The 25,248-nt window shown below is 43.7% G+C and overlaps 1 protein-coding gene across 1 annotated transcript in view; it reads left to right on the top strand.

Annotated features, from left to right (window-relative positions):
• The first annotated feature begins 11,450 nt into the window (after nt 1–11,450).
• The window catches only part of obi1 (ORC ubiquitin ligase 1), a 29,262-nt gene continuing 15,464 nt past the window's right edge, over nt 11,451–25,248 (top strand). The window contains exons 1-3 of the mRNA XM_060920047.1: nt 11,451–11,615; nt 18,231–18,366; nt 18,740–18,831. Coding sequence (XP_060776030.1) covers nt 11,544–11,615; nt 18,231–18,366; nt 18,740–18,831 — 300 coding nt within the window. The 5' untranslated portion in view covers nt 11,451–11,543. The remainder of the gene's footprint in view (nt 11,616–18,230; nt 18,367–18,739; nt 18,832–25,248) is intronic.

Here is a 25,248-nt window from a genome sequence, read left to right as displayed (position 1 = left end):
ACAGCAAGAAGGTCCGGGTTCGAGCCCCGTGGCCGGCGAGGGCCTTTCTGTGCGGAGTTTGCATGTTCTCCCCGTGTCTGTGTGGGTTTCCTCCGGGTGCTCCGGTTTCCCCCACAGTCCAAAGACTTGCAGGTTAGGTTAACTGGTGACTCTAAATTGACCGTAGGTGTGAATGTGAGTGTGAATGGTTGTCTGTGTCTATGTGTCAGCCCTGTGATGACCTGGCGACTTGTCCAGGGTGTACCCCGCCTTTCACCCGTAGTCAGCTGGGATAGGCTCCAGCTTGCCTGCGACCCTGTAGAACAGGATAAAGCAGCTAGAGATGATGAATGAATGAGATGAGATTTTTAATGAAGAATGAGGATAAAAGTCTACAGGCAGTTTGTGAATGTTAAAAATCATATCCAAGCATTTATTCTTGCCCACAATGTATGCAGGTTATATGTACTAAGTGTCAGATTTGACATGTTTAAGGGGTAATATTTGAGCGCATGCGATACACTTTCATCTACTTCTGTATGTTTTCCAATGACATGGTGAGAACAGCAATAAAGATAAACACCAGGGGTCCGTTCACCACACCGCAGCCTCAGGCGTCTCCCGGACAACTGGGTTCATAACTTTTGGGCTGGCTAAAGTGGAAGCAAGATCCAGTGAGGTGATGTGTAGCTCACACTGATGATGCATTACATGTGATGGGTTATCATGTTGACACTGAGGAGCAGGAACTCCTAACATATCTCAACATATTGTCTTCCTTTCATTTCACCTGGCTCAGTTGGACCTGGCGTGTGGATTCACTTCCTGTGTCTCTAAAATGGACAGACTATTAAAGAATTTATATCTGGCTTAAAGCAAAACATCCTACTAACTCTGGTAAAGATGTCACACTTCATTTTCGGAACATGCTGGAATTTCTTTAAGAGGGCTGTAGAGATCTGTGCGATTAAAAAAAGAGCATAATAATTATAACTTTTAAAATGGTGCATTTTAAAGCCACACATTGCTGTTTCCAGGGCATAAATAAAATAAATTGTTGAGATTTAGGCAATGTTTTTATTTAGATACAATGGATGAAATTGATGGACACGTTCTTTCATTAAATAATAACGTTATTTTAACAAATATTCTGTATGGGGAAATACACATGGCCAAATGGTTAGAGAAACAGGTTTAGGACCAGAAGGTTGCTGGTTCAAGCCCCTGAACCAGTATGATGAGCAAAAGTGCCCTTATGCAAGGTACCTAACCCCCAACTGTTCTGGCAAGTGTGGTGGTGTATCTTGTGTCTGATTAGCCAAAGAAAAACTGATGATGTGATTATCAGTTTGGCCAAGAACCCAACCCTAATTAAAAGAAAAAAATATTGTATGAAAAACAATAGTTCACAAAGTATTTTTATTGTCAGCAAATAAATTGAAATTCAAATGAAATTCCAAACAAACAAAATTGCAATGCCTTTTTCTCTTCACTGGATATAATTTCAGTTCATACATTTTCTCTGGGTTTCCTCCATTGGTTTTGTGGGTTTCCACTGGGTTCTCCAGTTTCCTCCCACAGTTCAAAGACATGCAGATTAGGTAAAATCCCCAGCCGCTGGGTTTGCACAAGCTAGTGTGTACTTAGTGCCAGTCCCAAGCCCGGATAGATTGGGGAGGGTTTTGGTGTAAATAAATAAATAATATTAAAAAAAAAAACACCCTAAGCCAAATGGAATATATGGATTATGATGATCTGCTGTGGCGACCCCTAATGGGAGCAGCTGAAAGAAGAATATATTTCTCTGATTTATTGAGAGCTAAAGTTCTGAATAATTAGGAGACCACAATTCAATTCCATTAATTTCTAGAGAATGTTTAAAGCAGCCAAAGCTGACCAAAGAGCTGTACATCCATCCATCCATTATTCATAACTGCTTATTCTGTGCAGTTTTGCAGGCAAGCTGAAGCCTATCCCAGCTGACTATGGGTGAGAGGCAGGGTACACCCTGGGCAAGTCACCAAATCATCACAGGGCTGACACAGAGACAAACAACCATTCACACACACACACACACACGGGCAATTTAGAGCCACCAATTAACCTAACTTGCATGTCTTTGGACTGCGGGGGAAACTGGAGCACCTGGAGGAAACTCACAGAACCATGGGGAGAACATACAAACTCCAAACAGAAAGGCCCCCATCAGCCACTGGGCTCAAACCCAGAACCTTCTTACTGTGGAGGTGACAGTGCTAACCACTACACCACCGCACCACCTAAAACAAACCCACTAAAAGATAATAAAATATACAAAGTATGAATCTGCTTAAAAATAGACATGTGACTTTATCAGACCAAGGGTTAGATGCAGTTTTATGCCGAAGAAAAAAATTAAGCTGTGAGGTACGATTGAAATTCGCCAACAGCTGTCACAGATCTTACTCTGAAAGATAGAGTATTCCTTAGTCTCGAGGCAGCTACTGAGAACACAAGGTCACCCTTGTTTTTAAGCATGAATGTAGGATGGCTAACAATAGTGTCTGAGAAGATTGAAGTGCTCTGCCTCAAGTATAAAAACTAATCATATCACGAATATACTTTGGACTCTGACCATCATCATCATCAATAGTCCATGGGCTTGAAAAAAACCACTGGTGCTTCATTTTGTGACGTTTACCGCTGCCCTCCACCATTCTCAATCTTGTGCCGTCTCCATCATCTGGTGAAGGGCCATGTCTGTCCATTCTGTGATATCATCAATCCACGCCCATCTAGGCTGCCCCTTTCTGCTGCTTCCATGATTGTCTTCAACACCTGGTCATCCTTCATTCTACACATGTGCCCAAACAGCTGAACTTTCCTCCTCTTGATGGTCGTCACATCATCATCATCATCATCTTCCAGGTGCACACGCTGCCTGATCTCTTCATTCATCACATAATGGAACCACTTCACATCAATAGCCTTCTGTAATACTTCATCTTGAATGCTTTCTGTCTTCGCTCATCATCTTTCTTTAACGTCCAAGTTTTGGAGGCATACAGCAACACACTGAAAACACAAACACATAGCAGTTGTAGTTTCATCCATAGACTCAGTTCACCGACTTGTTGAATCCAGCCAACACACCATATGCCTTCCCAATCCTCTGGCGAATTTCCTTGCTGCAGTCATCATCACATGTGATTAGGCTACCAAGATACTCAAACCCTGACCATGCAGCGCCTTAAAAACAAACCCAGAAGTTTCAAATTAGAAGGTGTATCCAAACGTTTGACTGGTATTATATATGCACACACACACAAAGACAAAAATATTAAGAAAGCGAAAGGTTATGGTTTTAAGACAGCAATGGCGGCCTGCAGCTTTGTCTCTACATCACGCACATCTCCACGATATTCTAATAGCAAGCCAGCGATGGATGTTGTGTTGAAATGAAACACTTGCATTAAATGACACTAATGTAGTTCCAGCATCGGTGCAATCAATGTACAACACTGTTTTCCCAACGGTTCAATGCTAATCGAGTTAGCTCACGAGGCCTCGGAGACTGTCTGGCATTACACTATAAGACAATAAAGCAACACGCATATTCTGCCCTGATATTTGACAATGAGTTATGAGGCATCGCCAACCGAGCATGTCCAAAATTGTCCTGTGAAGAACGTTCTCTGTCCTTCACTTACAGAATTAACAACATCAATATACTAAAAACCCTAAAAAGGCCTCAAGGGTAATACCTAGCTAGCTATCATTTGCAAAATTTAAATATAGTTGCTAGCTAGGTGATTTGCACTTATATACACTTAAATAAATGATTTTATATGTATATTTTCAAATGCTTGCCTAGAATGCATGCAAAAAACATAACATTAGCTTAAATAACCAAGAAATCATCAGCATTCTATGACTGTGACAACTATGCAGCTAGCAAGCTTTAAAGGTTCATTAAAAAGTTGGGTAGCTACAGGATTTACAGCTACAGACTGGGATTGTTGTGCAAGTTTTAACAAATAAGTTCAAATCATATGCCATGTTCTTGAGGAGTTATGGGTTAATTGCCTTGGAAGATATGTAGAAGTGCATCAACAGCTCCCAAGCTTTGTGAATTTTGTTCCCCCAAATTCATTATTCCTTCTAGTTTTGTGTATATTGTGACTTGAAAATTTTATATATATGTGATAAATATACGTTACAGACCAAAAAATGTCAACCTGGGTGATTTCTTTTTTGACCTGGGTTAAAATTTTTAACCTAGTTCATCATTTCCAACTGAGGTAAAATTTTGGATTATCTAAGATTCTTAAAAGGGATTTTCCATCACTTCTTTTGTCTCTCTTTCTTCCATCCACTTTCTCCCTGTCTACACCTACCGAGTATTTTCTCTTGCTTGTCTGTCTACCTACAATGTCTTGCAAAAGTATTCATCCCCCTTGCTGTTTGTCCTGTTTTGTTGCATTACAAGCTGGAATTAAAATGGATTGTTGGAGGGTTAGCACCATTTGATTTATACAACATGCCTACCACTTTAAATGTGAAAATTGTTGTTGTATTGTGACGCAAACAATAATTAAGATGAAAAAAAATAAAACAGAAATCTGGAGTGCGCATAGGTATCCCTCCCAAAAAAAGTCAATACTTTGTAGAGCCACCTTCTGCTGCAATTACAGCTGCAAGTCTCTTGAGGTATGTCTCTATTAGCTTAGCACATCTAGCCACTGGGATTTTTGCCCATTCCTCAAGGCAAAGCTGCTCCAACTCCTTCAAGTTAGATGGGTTGCGTTGGTGTACAGCAATCTTCAAGTTATGCCACAGGTTCTCAATTGAATTGAGGTCTGGGCTTTGACAAGGCCATTCCAAGACATTTAAATGTTTTCTTTTAAACCACTCCAGTGTAGCTTTAGCAGTATGCTTAGGGTTATTGTCCTGCTGGAACGTGAACCTTTGTCCCAGTCTCAAACCTCTGGCTGACTTAAACAGGTTCTCCTCCAGAATTGCCCTATATTTAGTGCCATCCATCTTACCTTCAGTCCTGACCAGTTTTCCTGTCCTTACAGATGAAAAAATATCCCCGCAGCATGATGCCACCACCACCACCATGCTTCAATGTAGGAATGGTGTTCTCAGTGTGTTGGGTTTGCGCCATGCACGACATTTCCCATGATGGCCAAAAACATCAATTTTAGTCTCATCTGACAAGAGAATCTTCTTCCATGTGTTTGGAGAGTCTGCCACATGCTATTGGGCAAACTCCAAACATGTTTCCTTAACCAATGGCTTTTTTTCTGGCCACTCTTCCATAAAGCCCCGCTCTGTGGAATGTACAGCTTATGGACAGATACTCCTATCTCTGCTGTGGATCTTTGCAGCTTCTTCAGTGTTATCTTTGGTGTCTTTGTTGCATCTCTGATTAATGCCCTCCTTGCCCAGTCTGAGAGTTTTGGTAGGCAGCCTTCTCTTGTCAGGTTTGTAGTGGTGCCATATTCTTTCCATTTTGCTATAATGGATTTAATGGTGCTCCCTGGGATATTCAAAGTTTGGGATATTTTTTATAACCCAACCCTGATCTATACTTCTCCACAACTTTGTCTCTGACCTGTTTGGAGGCTCCTTGGTTTTCATGTTGCTTGCTTAGTAGTGTTGCAGAGTCAGGGTCCTTCCAGAACAGGTTGATTTATACAGACATCATGTGACAGCTCATGTGCCACTTTGATTGCATACAGGTGGATCTTAATCAACTAATTATGTGACTTATGAAGTGAATTGGTTGGACCAGCTCTTATTTAGGGGTTTCATACAAAAGGGGGTGAATACCTATGCACACTCCAGATTTCTGTTTTTTCATCTTAATTATTGTTTGTGTCACAATAAAACAACAAATGTCACCTTGAAAATGGTAGGCATGTTGTGTAAATCAAATAGTGCCAACCCCCCAAAAAAATCCATTTTAATTCCATCTTGTAATGCAACCAAACAAGACAAACAGCAAAGGGGATGAATACTTTTACAAGACACTGTATTCCTAGCTACTTAATTAGCATTTAAAAAAATATCTTCTTATCCCCCACCGAAACAAAGTTCGGCGGGGGATATAGAAACGGGTTCCGTCCGGCTGTCCGTCTAGTCACGTTTTCGTTTCTGGGCCATATCTTTAAAACAACTGAAGATATCTTCATGAAACTTTGTATACATATCAAGCAACATGTGAACTGGTGCCTTTTGCTATTTTGGATTTTTGAAAAAAGTATTTTTCAAATTTTTACATAAAAAATAGATTTTGACTTAGTTTCTAAAAGCAATGTTCATTTCCGGAGCATATATCCAAAACTATTCATGATACAGATTTGAAACTTGGTATACACATTAAAGGGGAACAGAGGGCAATATATAGAGTAAATATAACAATAAAACACACATTAACGAACCTTATTCAAGACTTAAAGTTTTTTGTTCTAAGGTTGGAAAGTTATAGTGTTTTGAAAGTAGCTCGAGCAAACTATTTCCGCAGTTTGAACAGCCCGCCATGATATTAATTTTATCCAATCAGAATGCACGTTCATTTTCTCTGCGTAACACTCATGACGTATGTATGTGCCCAGTTGTGTTGGCTCATTGAGGTTGGGACTAGCACGTGTGAATCGGAAAGTAGGATGAATTGTAAGTGATCGGCTACACAAACTGGTTCAAACTGGTACCCTTCTAAGCCATAGCCTGCTTGCAGTGTGTCTTGCGGGATTTCTTCGTATGATTCGACAGAGCTGTCGCTTTCACTTGATGCGCCCGACGCCATGATTACACGCTTCTCTCCTAGTGCAGTGGGTAGGGCTGACGTCACGGTCTTTTAAAAATGGCAACTCTTGTGCCGTTTAGCGTACCGACTATTATATTTACAATTACCAAGATATTTCATTGTTTTCTAGTATATAAATTTGATAGAATACTTAAGAATACGTTACTTTATCACATCAGCAACTGTATATATTATATTTGGTACCCCTTTAACAAAGTGATGTAGATGTGCCTTTTCATACTAAGCAATTTAAGAAATTTTAATTTTTCATGTTTCCATGGAAACAGTTTCAGACTTAGTCTGTCAGGTTAGTCTTAGGGGTAGGTTTTGTTTCCGTAGCAGAACTTGAAAACTATGAGTGGTATGGTCTTGAAAGTTGGTATATGTGTTGATTAAGTAATGTATATGTGCCTTTTGATACTAAGAAATGTGAAAAATTTTAATTTTTAGCTCACCTGGATGAAAGGTCCGGTGGGTTTATGCCATTTGCTGCTGAGGTCAATGTAAAGAGGTAGGGTTAGTTTCCTGCAGCAGAACTTGAAAAACATGACACATAATATCTTGAAAATTGGTATATAAGGCAGGGGATATAGATGACTCTTTTTGTTTCATACTTAACCAGGATTTGAATTCAGAACCTTCTGATTCTTAACCCAACACCTTAACCACTAGACCAGCAAAAATTACAATGGAAGGAGTGATTTTGAATTTATTAACCAGTCCAGTCTTATGGTGCATCAAGTAGTTTAAAATACAAAGTCTCCCCAAATCCTCACCCTAAACCTAACTCCAAGGTACGCTATGGTTTATTATAAAATACAAAGTCTTCCCAAATCCTCACCCTAAACCTAACCCCAAGGTACTTTATGGTTTATTATAAAATACAAAGTCTTCCCAAATCCTCACCCTAAACCTAACCCCAAGGTACTTTATGGTTTATTATAAAATACAAAGTCTTCCCAAATCCTAAACCTAACCCTAGATATAGTAAGTCTCCCTAATCCAAGTAGCAAATTATGACCTGGGTTAAAAATTCTAACCTAGGTTGAAAAATTCCACCTGACCTACTGTACAATTCTGACCTGGAACATATACATTTTTGCACTCATATACCATCATTTTCATCTCAGTCGTCTATAAGCAGCTGGCATGGTGGTGTAGTGGTTAGCACTGTTGCCTCATAGCAAGAAGGTTCTGGGTTTGAGCCCAGTGGCTGTCAGGGGCCCTTTCTGTGTGGAGTTTGCATGTTCTCCCTGTTTCTGTGCAAGTTTTCTCTGGGTGCACCAGGTTTCCCCCACAGTCCAAAGACATGCAGGTTAGGTTAAATTGGTGGCTCTAACTTGCCCATTGGTGTGTCAGCCCTGCAATGATCTGGCGACTTGTCCAGAGTGTACCCTGCCTCTTGCCTGTAGTCAGCTGGGATAGGCTCCTGCAACCCTGCATAGGATGAGTGTTTATTAGATGGTATGTAAGCTTATAGTTGTGTAATTGTTGACTTTGTGAATTTTTTAAAATGCTATTAAAAAAAAAGGCACAGTGCTCCCATGTTTGATTGTCTATGTGGAGTTTCACATGTGTCCCTGTGGGTTTCCTCAGAGTTTTCTGGTTTCCTCCCACTTCCCCAAAATTGCCAATATGTGGATCAGCTAATGTGGTTATTTGGGGCAATGTTGCAACTTATAATTCCCTGTCTACAACTGGTAAAATCCACTGAAAACATGCCTGTCAACTTGTAATTTCAACTTGTCAAACTGTGTACTCTTCTCAACTGCTAGTTCCTTCCTTGCTTATAAAATGACATCAAATCAACAAGGCCACAGACTCTGAACTCCCTAAAGTCCCCCTTCTCTACTTTTAAGGGCTGTTTGACAATCAGGGAAAACTTTTCTGTTCCACGATAGTTCAAAAATAAAACCTTAGATTTTGTGTTTTTCTCTGCTGCCAAAAATTAACTTTTGACTTGGAAATGAACTGCACAGAATTTCAGAGCTACAGGTTATATACCGGGCATGTTACTTGTGGTGAGAAGAGGTGTAGAATGTATTTCTAAAACTGACCACCTTTCTTATAGTCCACAAGAGTAAGGGATACAAAGTGAAAGACTGTTGAAATAGATTGTGATTTTAAGTATAAATTTTCAAGTACTGTGCAATGATGTTTGTACATGGTGGTAACTGTAACAGCAACTGAAGTGGTGATGATCCTTGTGGTTTTCCAGAGGACACTTTTTGAGACACACGTTTCAACCACATGTGAAGCTCCGCTGCAAATGTGTCCACATCTGTTTCAAGTCCTGTTTTTTTTTTGCTGTGCAACAACAGAATATTCTGCTTCAAGAGAGACAAATATTTTGATTCAAATACTTGACTCAGATCAATACTGGACTCAACTCGAAATTTTCTTTAATGACTTGGACTTGACTCAGACAGTGGAGATCCAAGACTGGACTCAGACTCAAGGTTTAGTGACTTGACTACAATGCTGACAAGCGAGCAATGAGCGCGTGCACACACAGAGCAGGGGGGCAGCTATGCTACGGCACCCAGGGAGCAGTTGGAAGTTAAGTGCCTTGCTCAAGCGCACTTCAGCCCAAGGCCACCCCATGTTAACCTAACCACATGTCTTTGAACTGTAGGGGAAACCCACACAGATGCAGAGAGAACATGCAAACTCCACGTCAGCCGTTGGGCTTGAACCCAGGACCTATTTGCTGTGAGGCAATGGTACTAACCTCTACACTGCTGTGTTGCCATAAATAAATCAAGCAAAACATGCTTTAGTGGAGACATGAAGGGTGGATTTATTTTTCTTGTCCATGTCACACTGAATGCTCTGAGATGGGAAATGACATTATTACAACTTGCAAATTACCGCTTACAAGGTACCGTGAAAGCACTATAAAGGCCTCTGCATGCTCTTGCGACAAGGCTTTCGCAGATAGCTTTTCGCAGACAGTTGTAATTTATCATTGAGCGGGGAGTAATAGGCGTGCGCGATGTTATTCACCGCTACAATGCAAGGGGGCGCGAAGTCGCAAAATCGCTAGGAGTAGTTGGTGGGTGTGGTTAGTGGAGTGTTTATCCTCCGGTTACTTATAATGACTAGAACTGGAGTCGTATAGATGTACGTACTTTCTCACTTCCTCGATCAACCGCTCTTCGTGCTGCTCCATCTTCGCTCGTGTTTTTAAAAATGGCGGTCGTGAAAACAAACCAAACCGGGAAAGTAGGGAAGCGGAAGTGCGTGTACAGCGGATGTAGAGTGGACCAATCAGAGCCCTCTTGTCTGCAACGCTGTCTGCGAGGCTTCTGCGGTGGTCACAATTTTTGGGAGGTGCGCGCAGAGCGTCTGCGAAGGTGGGGGGGCTACGCGGACGCCATCTGCGAGGACTGCGTTGTCAGCATAAATTGGCCTTTAGTGTGTATGCAGAGTGCTTTATGATAGACTAGAATCCCATCCAGGGTGTTTCCTGCCTCCCACCCAGTATTCCTGGGATAAGCTCCAGATCCACCCTGATCCTGAATTATCCATTATCTGCAGTCGCTTATCCTGTTCTATAGGGTTGCAGACAAGCCGGAACCTATCCCAGCTGACTATGGGCGAGAGGCGGGGTACACCCTGGACAAATCACCAGGTCATCGCAGGGCTGACACAGAGACAAACAACCATTCACACCTACGGTCAATTTAGAGCCACCAATTAACCTAACCTGCATGTCTTTGGACTGTGGGGGAAACCAGAGCACCTGGAGGAAACCCACATGGACACAGGGAGAACATGCAAACTCCACACAGAAAGGCCCTCGCCGGCCACTGGGCTCGAACCTGGATCTTCTTGCTGTGAGGCGACAGCGCTAACCACTACACCACCGTGGACCCTGAATTAATTAATATTAAAATAATCAGGTAAAATCTAAAATTAGAAAGAAAAACAGTCACGTTTCTGTATTAGTCCACTCAACATTGTGAAGCTTGTATGTACTCATCTCATCATCTCTAGCCGCTTTATCCTTCTACAGGGTCGCAGGCAAGCTGGAGCCTATCCCAGCTGACTATGGGCGAGAGGCGGGGTACACCCTGGACAAATCACCAGGTCATCGCAGGGCTGACACAGACAACCATTCACACCTACGGTCAATTTAGAGCCACCAATTAACCTAACCTGCATGTCTTTGGACTGTGGGGGAAACCAGAGCACCTGGAGGAAACCCACATGGACACAGGGAGAACATGCAAACTCCACACAGAAAGGCCCTCACCGGCCACTGGGCTCGAACCTGGATCTTCTTGCTGTGAGGCGACAGCGCTAACCACAACGCCACCGTGGACCCTGAATTAATTAATATTAAAATAATCAGGTAAAATCTAAAATTAGAAAGAAAAACAGTCACGTTTCTGTATTAGTCCACTCAACATTGTGAAGCTTGTATGTACTGCTATGTTTAATCAGGCTAATTTCTCTGAATGTCGTGCTTCTGCGACCTTGAACCATTTTTCATTATAAAGTTCTGCAAGTCTGTTGATCCCTCAACATGCTATGTGTTATTTATCTGCAAAACTACACCATAATACACAGAAAACATGGCGGATTCAAAACGGCAACGAATGCTACCTTACTGCGCATGCGCGTCACTCATTTCTTCACAGGAAGCTGATTCGCGAATCCGTTCTCGGGTCGTTTGGTCCCGCCGACTCGCCGTAGCTACAGTGATCCAGAGGAAGGAGTTTTGTTTTGATTAAAGTAACTTTAACGCTTTATTTTACATTCAGAAATGGCTCAGAATATCCAGAACGTGACTTTGTCTCTGACATTACCCATATCTTGTCAGATTTGCCTCGGAAAGGTAACGTTTATCGAGTTTGGAGTTATGATTAAAAACACGTGACTTTTTTTTTTGTTTATTCGATTAATATTTATATTTCTATAATTGTATATGCTAAATTTAGTTTGTTTAACGCAAATTATTTCTATTAAATCTAAAAAAAAACCCCAAACAACTCAGTTTTAGATTTGAATTAACGCTAAAGGACTTTTTAATATTGTTTTAACATTTTTTTTTTAAATATGCCTTATAATGTCCCGGATGTTCCCAATTAATTGCAAACCATTTTAAATTTATACAATTAAAGAGTTTTTGAATTGTTGATACTGTCCTATAAATAGGTTATGGGATTCATGTATCAGGCCTGAGAGAGCTCAGAGTGAAAAATCTGAAATAACACTCCTCATTCTCATTATCTCTAGCCGCTTTATCCTGTTCTACATGGTCGCAGGCAAGCTGGAGCCTATCCCAGCTGACTCTGGGTGAAAGGCGGGGTACACCCTGGACAAGTCGCCAGGTCATCACAGGGCTGACACAGAGACACAGACAACCATTCACACTCACATTCACACCTACGCTCAATTTAGAGTCACCAGTTAACCTAACCTGCATGTCTTTGGACTGTGGGGGAAACCGGAGCACCCGGAGGAAACCCACGCGGACACGGGGAGAACATGCAAACTCCGCACAGAAAGGCCCTCGCCGGCCACGGGGCTCGAACCCGGACCTTCTTGCTGTGAGGCGACAGCGCTAACCACTCCGCCACCGTGCCGCCCATAATACTCTTGTCTTGAATTTTAATATAATAACAATGAAAGGAAAGTCTTAAATCAGATTTTGAGCTGAAAAATCTCCTGCCTGAATATTGTATCCATACAGAGACCCACAGAAAATAACACAAGTGATGCTTTAGAAGAATGTTTATCATTTCTTAAAAGAGTCACAGTGAATGAAAGTATTATTGGATTGCATCAAATGTGCTTTCCTTCTGTAAGCTCATGTAAAAATACAGAGAAGTATATCATCTTTTATATAAATTAAAATTTTTAAATAAGATTTAACCAAAATAACAACTCAGGGCGGCACGGTGGTGTAGTGGTTAGCGCTGTCGCCTGGGTTTGAGCCCTGTGGCCGGCGAGGGCCTTTCTGTGCGGAGTTTGCATGTTCTCCCCGTGTCCGCGTGGGTTTCCTCCGGGTGCTCCGGTTTCCCCCACAGTCCAAAGACATGCAGGTTAGGTTAACTGGTGACTCTAAATTGACTGTAGGTGTGAATGTGAGTGTGAATGGTTGTCTGATACCTCTTTTCCGCCAAATCAGTTCCAGGGCTGGTTCGGGGCCGGTGCTGGTTCACAACTCATTCAACTTGTGAGCCAGCTGAGAACCAGTTTGCTTTTCCATAGCTTGTGGTGCTAAGGGGAGCCACATCATGTATACGTCAGTTACGTTGCTGCGTTTGCATAAACCTTGTCAACAACAATAATAATGGATGACTTCGTGTTTGTACAGCTGCTGCTTCTCGTCGCTTAAAAATGGTGACCTTTCGCGGTCTTGCAATTGTTGTTGGTCTTAACAACTCCGCCCCCCACTGACATAAGCGGTTCTTTCCTCTGGCCCAGCAAAGAGTTGGTGCTAGCCTGGAACCGGTTTTTCTGGCCCCAGAGCCAGTTCTTTGTCAGTGGAAACAGAAAACCTGGTTCCAAACTAAGCACTGGCCCCGAACCAGTCCTGGAACTGATTTGGTGGAAAAGGGGCATGTGTCTATGTGTCAGCCCTGTGATGATCTGGTGACTTGTCTAGGGTGTACCCCACCTCTCGCCCGTAGTCAGCTGGGATAGGCTCCAGCCAGTGTTGCCAGATACTGCTGACATTTTCCAGCCCAAAACATGTTCAAATCCGCCAAAATGCACTTAAAACCGCCCAATCTGGCAATACTGGCTCCAGCTTGCCTGCGACCCTGTAGAACAGGATAAAGTGGCTAGAGATGATGAGATGAGTAACAACGCAATTAAATAAAATACTGCACTGTCTTAGTACTACTAAAATGCATCTCTCTCACTAAACACTTTCCAACAAAATATTTAAAAATCACTAGAAATACTATCAAAATCCTATCCCAATGCATCAGAGGAATTTGCTCATTTGCAAACTTTGAAAGTTTTCAAACAAAATGTAAAAAATGGCACTATACATACTACCATACTATCAAAATATAATCCGCAAAGAAATTCACTCGAATGCAAAATTTTAGTACGACCAAAATACACTTGTTAGTAATCTTGAAATTACTAGTGAGTGTATTTGTGGTGTAAGTGGTTAGCACAGTCGCCTCACAGCAAGAAGGTTCTGGGTTCGAACCCAGTGACTGGCGGGGTCTTTGTGTGGAGTTTGAACATTATGGAAGTGACTGTCGTTCTGTGCGTTGATTGGTTAAAAATCAGTTGACGTCAGCAGTGCTAGAGGTCTGCGCGGGTCGGATTTTTCAGTCCCGCTCCCGCCCGCGTTGTACAGTCCCGCGCCCGCAAAGAATTATGATTTTCAGTCTTGCTCCCGCCCGCGCCTGCCATATTTTGGCCGAATCCCATTTCACCCCTTGGACCAACCCCTTGGCCCTTCCCCTCCATTTTGCGCGTTCACGTGAAGGGGTAGGGGTATCCCAATCCCAGTTAACGCGGAGGGGTAGGGGAAGGGGGAGGGCTTCTGTACCCCTCCAAACGGAGATTTTCCTGGAGCAGACTCCGAACGAAGGGGTTTGAGTGATTTCCCACAATGCCATGCGGATTTCATAAAGATGACGGTTCCCGCGGCGAAAGATTGTCATAAATGTATTTTCTCCATTATTTACGTGTTTTAAGTTGTTATCCAGAGGAAACACGCCGCTTGATTCGCTTTCGAGCTGAGAATGAGCAGCGATTTCTGAAATCCAAGCTGCTGCTAAAAAGCTTTGGGAGTGAGTATTGTTTTCGGTTGCTTTACTGCGTACGTTTTGTTCTGTTATTCTCGCTTTTATTGTTTACATGAGTGTTCTGACACCTCATTCTGTCGGATGTGGTGCACGAAGTGCCAAAGATATCCCATTCAGTGGTGTTAGTTAACAAATCACACCCTGCCAGCAGAGATTTCTGGTTCTGCCTCTGACTGTAGCGGCTGGTCGCAGCCAATGACGCATTTGGTCGCGTTTTGCTAACGTAAACGCTGACGGAGGTACGCGATGACGTATGCGATCGTTGAAGGGCTATCCCAATACGTAAGGGTTGAATTTCAAGCCCTATCCCTTGTAGCTCAGTTTCAAGGGGAAGGGCCAAGGGGAAGGCGGAGGGGAAGGGGGAGGGGTAGGGGTAGAAATTAGAATTGGGATTGGGCCTTTGTCCCGCTCGCAAATCCCGCATGATGCAGACGTTCGCGTTATTTCTCAGGAAAGTTCTTGTCTTGACACAGCGTGATGGTGCCCCGCCCCCTACTTTGAGTGGATTTGAGCATAAATATCTACAGTTCACGTTTATTATTTACCTTGTTTCTGAATTCAGCATGTAGTGTCTCTAATAATAATAATTATTAGTGCTGTCAAGCGATTAAAATATTTAATCGCGAATCGCACATTTTTATCACATGAGAAGCCATTGTAATTCTCTGATCAGCATAAAAAAGTGAATGGGCTTACTTTGTACCAATGGTGTTTTTTTTTTTTTTTTTTTTATTGCAGAGCTAGTAAGAGAAGTGAATTGATTTACTGCTTGAGTTAGTCTACAACTCTAATCAGAGAGACAGGTTACACAGTGACGGTAGGCTTGACTCAATGCTATCCCAGAAATCCTTCCTGTAATATGCAAATTTGGCCACCTCTGATTGGACAGCCAAATTTGCATATTACAGGAAGGATTTCTGGGATAGCATGGAGTCAAGCCTACGGTTACTGTGTAACCTGTCTCTCTGATTAGAGTTGTAGACAAACGCAAGCAGTAAATCACTTCACTCATGGTTCTCTTGCTAGCTGGGTGTGAACTGCGAGTCATTAGAGTGATCAAAGGATTTCCCGTTAGGGTGATCAGTGGCAAATTTAAGATGCCATTCCTCACTCAATCTGGCAATCTGACTCTCTCTGCAAATTTAGGCATCTTAAAATGTTTTTATTAATGCCAAATAAAATATCCAGCAAAAATTATATATGATAGACATAAATTAATAACTTATAAATTTTATTTCAAACACGTTTTTAGTTAGCGGGACTGTAGCTTATCACCGCTCCCGCCGCATATGTGCACTCCCGCCCCCGCCTGCGCGCGCATATGTGCACTTCCGGTCCCGCCCGCAATGAGCTTTCAAAATTTGTCCCGCGCCGCACTGCTTTGCGGCGGGTCCCGCGAGTCCCGCGGGAGTGCAGGGCTCTAAGCAGTGCTTCTCATAAGATTCTGATTGGACATAATCGGGAGTATTTTTAACTTGGCGGTAGGGATTTCCCAAAACCGGGAGATTATCCAGTTTTTAACAAATACAATCGGGAAGCAGGAGATGGAGGCTAAAATTGGGAGCCTCCCGCCGAAATCGGAAGGGTTGGCAAGTATGACTTACTTATAGTTGATTTATTTTTATTTCATCAAACTTAATAGTACATATATATGTTTGCTCACGGCACAAATCTACCCTGAAGCGCCTTTATATTTTTAATTTGTGTATTTCTGTATTTATTGTTAAATATCAAAGTATATTTTTCACATTCAGACGTCCTGCGCATGCGCGTTTCACTTTTGTATTCCCATATATTCCTTTTACTTCATGCATTTTAACAGAGACATTTATTTCCTGATAAGGTTACAGAAATATTTTATAGGAGATAAAATGGCACTAAAGCCTGCTTGGGTAGGACAGATATTCTCAGAATATGGTGCCAAAGCTGTATCTTAATTTATTGGTCATGGTATAGTTTAAAAATGTTCAAAAAGCCCCACAATAACAGACATCACTGGATAACTTTCAAGGTTCATGAAGCAGTAAAAATGGTTTAATGGAAAAAGAATTTGTCCCACAAGTCTAAAGAGTTGTACTACTTCAGAGTCCTTTGCATTAAAAAAAAAATCCAGATTAATTTTAATATGCTGATCGGAGGTATGAAGTCTATCAAACAGTTTTAAATACTATAAATAAATGTGCAGTAATAGGTTTTTATTAAATTTAAATTGTTATTCTTGTACAGACAGAGATATGGAGAACATGAGACATGAACATATGCCTTTAAAAATAACTTAAAAAAAACCCAAACAAAAAAAACTTCTGAAGTGTTAAGGTGTAGATAAGTGCTTCCAGGGTCAAAGTTTAGAGGAGTGGGCGGCCAACACCGAGTAGAGTTTCCTTCCACGCTCAAGTTTTATATTTTCGATATATTAGAGTTACACTTTAGTCTTACTGAAAAAAAGGATTGAATAGACTAATGTATTGATGCTGGTGGGATGAATGCTGTGTGCTTTGAGTGCTGTTGATGTATTTAATGGAAATTTGTCACTGATGTAACATCTTGTGTTTAGAAACAACTGACTAACTTCAGTGACTTAAAATATGGACACCACATTCAAAAAGGCTTTCATTATACTCCCAACTTCCTTAAAGGAATATAAAAACATTTCTGCATTATGGCTCTGACTACATTCTCTCTGTGCGTCTCTCTCTCTCTCTCTCTGTGTCTGTCAGTCTCTCTGTCTCTCTCTCTGTCTGTCTGTCTCTGTCAGTCTGTGTGTCTGTCTGTTAGTCTCTCTGTGTGTCACTCTCTCTCTGTGTCTGTCACGCTCTCTGTGTCTGTCTGTCAGTCTCTCTCTGTGTGTCTGTCAGTCTCTCTCTGTCAGAGACTGACAGAGAGAGACTGACAGACACAGAGACTGACAGACACACACAGAGAGAGAGAGACTCTGTCAGTCTGTCTCTCTCTCTCTGTCTGTCAGTCTCTGTCAGTCTCTCTCTGTGTGTGTGTGTCTGTCTCTCTCTGTCAGAGACTGACAGAGAGAGAGACTGACACAGAGACAGACAGAGACTGATAGACAGAGACTGACAGACACACACAGAGAGAGAGAGAGAGAGAGAGAGAGAGAGACTGACTCTGTCTGTCAGTCTCTGTGTGTCTCTCTCTCTGTCAGTCTCTCTCTGTCTGTCTGTCTCTCTCTGTCTGTCTCTCTCTCTCTCTCTGTGTGTGTGTGTCTGTCTCTCTCTGTCAGAGACTGACAGAGAGAGAGACTGACACAGAGACAGACAGAGACTGATAGACAGAGACTGACAGACACACAGAGAGAGAGAGAGACTCTGTCTGTCAGTCTCTGTGTGTCTCTCTCTCTCTCTCTGTCAGTCTCTCTCTGTCTGTCTGTCTCTCTCTGTCTGTCTGTGTGTCTGTCAGTCTCTGTCAGTCTCTCTCTGTCAGTCTCTCTGTGTCTGTGTGTCTCTCTCTCTGTCAGAGACTGACAGACAGAGACTGACAGACAGAGAGAGAGACTGATAGACAGACACAGAGAGAGACAGAGAGAGAGACTCTGTCTGTCAGTCTCTGTGTCTGTCTGTCAGTCTCTGTGTCTGTCTGTCAGTCTCTCTCTGTCTTTGTGTCTGTCTGTCTCCATCTCTCAGCTCTCATCGTACTGACCTTCTGTCTTGTCCTGTGTGTAGGTCCGTAAGCCGATGATCTGCTGTAACCACCACGTGTTCTGCGCAGCCTGCATCGAGCTTTGGCTTCAGAAGTGCAGTCAGTGTCCCACCTGCAGAGTTCCCATCACACCTGAAAAGCCGTGCCGGGAGATTATTGGTAAGAGTCAGGAGTCAGATCCTCGGTGTTGAGGAATGTTATCACCTTTAGACACATTTAGAGACGGAACAACATAAACCTGTTGTTATGAAGAACAAGAAATACTGTCTAATCCAACGAACTCCATGGATCTGTATGCTAATGTGACCCACACAGCACTTCTCAGTTCCTTATCCAAGTTTATCATCAGATCGATCCATCAGAACCCTGAGGGTTCCACCTCAGATTAGAGGCGTGATGGAGAAATCCTCACCATGTGCCAGACACAGCTGTTATGTTTATGCTTCGTATTGTTTAACTGGATTAGATATGTGAAGAGTGCACATGTGTTTCTCACCTCTTTACCTCTGACTCATGCTGGTGGTGAGACCAGGAGCTGCTAATGAGGGCGAGTCCAGGGAAAGCCATTCGGTCAGGAAGCATCTGAGGAGGACGCGAGCCAAATTACTACTGCGAGAGTACGAGGTCAGATTTGTGTCTTCCTGCATGTTGTCTGTCCAGAATAAATCACTGCTGTTGGACAAAAAGAATCAATATTATGATGGTGGTGTGATGGTACAGACATGAAGTGAAGCTACTGGAACTAGTTTCCTATAACTGCGTGTCCTGACATTGTTTGTTCCTCCTGTTACACCACAGCAATGATGATTTTTTTTTAATTAATTATAGAATGACTATCAATTTATGGTTACATTTATTCTTATGGAACGTCCTCAGATGAGAGGTTCCAGATATGTTTACATCAGAACAGCCTCTGTCTGTCTTTACTGATGTTAATAATAAATAAATAAAATAAAAGCAGCTTGTGATGTTACCAAGAAAGCAGACACACCCTGAAGACTTGAAAGAACTTTTTAAGAATTACAAAACACACAAAGAAATTATTCTACATTTTTGTTCAGTAAATTATGACATTTACTAAACAATTACAGAGCAAGCAAGAGGGAGACAGGGCGGGAGAGAGAGCCAGAGTGAGAGAGACAGAGCGAGGGGGCGCGAGGGAGACGGAGCGCGCGGGTGCAGAACATAGGGGAGTGTGCGGGAAACGGAGCACCAGAGCATGGGAGACGGAGCACTGGAGTGCGGGAGACAGAGTGCAGGAGATGTGGAGCGAGGGGGAGATGGGAAGCGAGGGAGACGGAGCACTGGAGTGCGGGAGACAGAGTGCAGGAGATGTGGAGCGAGGGGGAGATGGGAAGCGAGGGAGACGGAGAGCGGGAGCGCGAGGGAGACTGGGAGTGCGTGAGAGTGAGTGTGTGAGGGAGACAGAGTGCATGGGAGAGGGAGCGGGATCGAGAAGATGGAGCGTGGGGGAGACGGGGGGTGCTAGAGGGAGACGGAGCAGGAGTACAAGGGGGAGATGGAGCGGGAGCGTGAGGGAGATGGACCGCGAGAAGGACATGGGGAGACGGGAGCAGAGCGAGAGGGAGGTGGAGTGTGGGCGGCAGAGCGCAGGAGACTGAGCGGGAATGTGAGGGAGACGGAGCATGAGAGACGGAGCGGGAGCACTAGGAAGACGGAGCGTGGGAGACAGAGCGCGAGGAAGTCGGGGCGGGAGCGCGGCAGACGGAGCGTCAGAGTGGGAGATAAAGTCTGGGAGATGGAGCACGGGAGACGGAGCGGGAGCACTCAGGAGACGGAGCGCGAAGAAGTCAGGGCTGGAGTGCGAGGGAGCATCAGAGAGTGGGAGATAAAGCACCAGAGTGTGGGAGACGGGGAGTGCCGGAGACGGAGCGCGAGGGAGACAGAGCGAGATGGAGGGGGAACGCGCGGGAGCAGGAGCACGAGGGAGACAGAGCATGGGAGACGGCATGCGAGAGCGAGCACAAGAGCTCGAGTGCCAGAACATGAGAGCTACAGCGCGAGGAGACAAGAGCGCGGGGAGACAGAGCGCGAGACACAGAATGGGAGCGCGGGAGCCAGAGCACGAGAGCTAGAGTGCCAGAGCGCAGGAGACAGAGCAGGAGCGCAAGGGAGGGCAAGTGAAAGGGAGATGGAGCGTGAGAGACAGACAGAGAGCGAACGAGAATGCAAGGGAGATGGAGCGTGAGAGACAGAGTGAGAGGGAGACGGCACATGAGAGACAGAGCGCGAGAGCGAGGGAGACGGGGCAAGAGAGAGAGAGACTGACAGGGAGCGAGAGGCAGACAGACAGAGTGAGTGAGTGTGTGGGAGAGGCAGACAGAGACAGCGAGTGAGAGAGAAAGAGCGAGAGAGACAGAGCCAGAGAGTGAGTGTGAGAGAGAGACAGAGACACACATGGAGAGAGGCAGACGGGGGGGGGGGGGATGTCGTCTTAGCCGTAATGCAGAAATTATGTTTTATGCTCTTTTCAGGAGGTTGTGAGTGTAAATGTAGTAACTGATGACCTTTACTGCAGCAGTGCATTAGAGCGAGTGTACAACACAAACCTGTCATTAGTAACTGTATTACAGTCCGAGCTGCTCGTATAGAATACTAATCAACACCTCCTGACCAATCAGATGGGAGAAGTCGGTGTAGCTGTGCTGTCAGTACTCAGGAATTGTTGTGACACGTTTCAAGATTGACTTTAGTCACTTCTTTGACAAGCTTTCAATTAAGGTATAACTTGTACCTTTTCAGATGGATGATAACAGAGGGATGGATGAATGTCAAGCGAGGCAGGCAGACAGGGAAGCAGGCAGATAGTTGAATGGACAAAGAATGCTCCAAACAAATCCTGTAATTCAAACAAAATGGTCAGTAGGCAAGGTGGTTAAAAAAGGTACAAAGTATATCCAAGGAGAGATCAAAAACTAAGTATATCAAAATTCAAAGGCTTGTAAAGCTCAAAGCTTGTAAAGAACTATATGCCACTAGTCTCCAAACAAATTCCTTTGTTCTCTGCTTCTGAGATCAAAGGTGAACGGCGGCCATCTTAACTTCAAGGCTGTATCCAACTCTATCAAACTAAGGGTCCTTTTCAAAATAAAAGAACTAGGGGGTAAGGGAGCTCCTGTAGCACATATTACAATTTGACTTTAAACTCAAAAATGGCTCTTACACAGCCCGCCCCTTATAGCTACCACAGGAAGCAAGCTATAACAAAACAAAAATGTAAATTTTCTAAAGAGCCATGTACTATACAGAATCTACTGTATGCAAAGAATCAGTGCATGCGTCTGTGTGTGTGCACGTGCGCAAGTTCATACAGGCTTATTCAGCTTTAGGTTGCTGGCCTTCTACCAGCAAGCAAATCTTGCTGACAGGTCTCTCAAGCTGGCTTGTTTTGGTCTGAAGTTGTACACTGCGAACCAAGCCTTTAGAATCAGGGAGGGCTTCAGTAACTCTGGCCAACATCCACGATTCTTGTGGTGCCGTGGTGTCTGCTACAAGTACAATGTCTCCCCGTTGGAAGTTGCGTCTGACGCGAGTCCATTTTTGCCTCATCTGCAAAAGGGGGAGATATTCTCGGATCCATCGCTTCCAGAATAGGTCGGCAATGTACTGCACTTGCCTCCAGCGGTGCCTCACATACAAGTCTTCCTTTGCAAACAACCCTGGAGGTAAGACAGGCTGAACCTTAAGCTGTAAGAGATGGTTAGGTGTTAGTGGCTCTAAATCATTCGGATCATCAGAGACCGTTGTGAGTGGATGGCTATTAAGAATGGCCTCAATCTCTCACATCGCTGTCTGAAGGCCTTCATCATCCAGATACTGTTGGCTGGTCACGGACTGTAGTATTCTCTTAACCATGCGAATGAGTCTCTCCCATATCCCACCATGGGGAGGATTAAAGGTCCATTTCACTCCCTTTTGGAGTAGACTTTGTTCTATTTGTTGCAAGTTTCAGGATTCCAAAGCTTCAGTTCCTTTTCAGTTGAGACAAGGTTTGTTCCATTGTCAGACCGCAACTCAGACACTTGCCCTCTTCTAGCGATGAAGCATCTGAATGCATGTATACAGGAGTCATTATCAAGCGATTGTGCAACCTCCAGATGTATAGACCCTTTTCAGTCACGTGACCTTCGTAAACGCGACCACCATTTTGGACATGTAGTGGACTTCGGCTCGAATTGGTTTGAATGCGAGGAAGGCGACAAACGGAGAACATACAAGAAAAAGGAGCGAGATGCAGAAAACACCTTCGCTATCCAGCGACGTAGGGCATTTACAGGGCGAGCAGAGGGAGAAATAACAGTAACGACACATTAGCAACGCCGTACAGAAATAACGGTTTATGGCACAGACCCTTTCGGTTCTCGCTCATCTAGCTGGTACAATGACTGCTTAGACTGCAACAATAATACCTAACACACATTTAAGTATCCGTCGTAAAGACGTGAAACTCGTCGAATGACGAGTGTGTTCATTGATAAGCTAACACAATCTAAAAGTAGACATACCATCACACTGCCCTGGCGCTGTGTACAGTTTCCCTTCTATGGTTTGTGCACTCGCTATTTGCCATTACTTTCTCCAACCGCTGTTAGAGATTACAGGGAACGGCCTGGATTTAAGAGACAAATACATGTTCCTCTTGTTTTGAACACTTAGCCCATGTTTACATTAGACCGTATCAGCGGATCATCAGATTAACGTTTTTAAAAGCGATTAGCGTGCACACAGCAACACCAATACACGATTCGTCTGCACACAGCAACACCAATACACGGATACGCTCGGCTCCGCAGGCATCCTGTGCTCCAAAGCACTCCGCCCTGAACAGCGAGTGCCCTCTGGAGGGTGCGCACTCCGGCCCTGCGCAGCTCACAGAGCGCGCGAGTGAAGTGCACGAGCCACGATTCGGGACTGAGCCGCTGTGTGTGTGATCCCAGCGCAGATCACTTACCACTCGCAAGTGGAAGGATGGCAAGCCTAAAGACAATCGTTTTTTTTTTTTTTGGTTACATAGTCAAGAGAGGTGTAGGATCACTGGATCCAGTGTAAATAGCTGCCGGAGCCAACGCCCGAGGTTCCGGAGCGCGCTCCGGCTTGCTCCCCCTCAAATTAAGCGCTGTTTGTAGAACACTGCCTCTGATCTGTCCTACAGTCTACCAACAGCAAAGGAACACAACGCTAGCTAATGTCGTTAGCTAATAGCTACTACAGAAGAACAAAGAGGTTACAATGGGTTATTTTAGCCTATTTGGTTACACACTCGCCGCCACAGAATGTTAACAGCAATGTAATGCCTTTTCTGGCTAATTTTATTCGTCTTGCCTCCAACAAAGTGGTCACTACACAAGCGTTGGTATGCCGAGGGCTGCCAATCTGTTAATGGCCGCTATCCATCTTCTCCGTCGGGATCCGATAAAATGATAACCCTTGCCTTGTTTGTTGATGGTTACTACATCCAGGTGCACAACAATATAGTGGCATAATGGAAGTCTTGCTGAAAATAAACACTTTCTTTGCTGCCGTTCCTCAATGCTGGCTGTGGTAAACTACTGGTAGTACATGTCCAAAATGGCGGCCGCGTTTGTCGTGACGTCACGTGAAAAGGGTCCATAGCACGGCTGACAAGACATGTAAAAATCACTCCATAGCGCTTCACAAAAGGGGTGTTCACATGGCAACTTTTACTCCGGTGTAGCACCGGGGCTGCCCCGGTAGAGCGTTCACACGGTACAAAGTTATACCGGTGTAGCCCCTGAAAGCTGCTTAAACCGGTGCAAATCTAACCCTGCTCAGGAGGTGGTTTAAGAAATTTACTCCGGAGTAAATGCTAGTTTGCGGGGCAGCACCGATATAAAATGGGCCGTCTGAACGCTACAGGGGTAGACTCGCTACGCGTGAGGAGAGTTGATTACATACGGGCATTGCATAACTTGCATCCTGGTATTTTGCGCTTCCAAAATGGCGAATATCAACAACAACAGAACTGCGTGTCTTCCAGTGTTGCCAGATTTGGCGGTTTTAAGTGCATTTTGACGGATTTGAACATATTTTGGGCTGGAAAACGTCAGCAATATCTGGCAACACTGGTGTCTTCATCCACGTTGTTTTCCCGGCGCTTGGTGATGCCATGACAACCGGGAAAAAGAAGTACAGTTTCACGCATGCGCATATTTCATTTCCGCATTATTACTATCGGAAATGATAGTAATAATGATAGGAAATGATAGTAATAAAAGGAAATATCAAAACTTTATTACTATCAAAGGAAATGATAGTAATAGTTTTTGCTACTATAACACGGTCGCAGAAACTGCCGTGTGACCGCAAGTGGGGCTGCACCGGTGCTAACACGCTTCTCTCTAGTAAGCAGGGTTGTGACGTGTGAACGCTGCACAAAATTTACACCGGTGTAAGATATATCGCAACAAAATACATCGGTGCAGCATCGATGCAAATATGTGCCGTGTGAACACCCTAAAAGCTATGGCCTCGTTTTACTTCCAGTGGCCCAAAATAAATCAACCCCTACATGAGTAAAGGGTGGTAGGTCAGGAGGTCAGCCTGTCAACAGGAAGGTCTGCCATCTTCTGTTCACCAGAATTTGAATGGACTTTTCTGCATGTAGTGCACTCATGAATTACAACCCCGATTCCAAAAAAGTTGGGACAAAGTACAAATTGTAAATAAAAACGGAATGCAATGATGTGGAAGTTTCAAAATTCCATATTTTATTCAGAATAGAACATAGATGACATATCAAATATTTAAACTGAGAAAATATATCATTTAAAGTGAAAAATTAGGTGATTTAAAATGTCATGACAACAACACATCTCAAAGTTGGGACAAGGCCATGTTTACCACTGTGAAACATCCCCTTTTCTCTTTACAACAGTCTGTAAACGGCTGGGGACTGAGGAGACAAGTTGCTCAAGTTTAGGGATAGGAATGTTAACCCATTCTTGTCTAATGTAGGATTCTAGTTGCTCAACTGTCTTAGGTCTGTTTTGTCATATCTTC

This window comes from Neoarius graeffei, chromosome 4 (assembly GCF_027579695.1).
Source record: "Neoarius graeffei isolate fNeoGra1 chromosome 4, fNeoGra1.pri, whole genome shotgun sequence".
In the NCBI taxonomy this organism is placed as follows: domain Eukaryota; kingdom Metazoa; phylum Chordata; class Actinopteri; order Siluriformes; family Ariidae; genus Neoarius; species Neoarius graeffei.
This window is presented reverse-complemented; position numbering and strand designations above follow the sequence as displayed.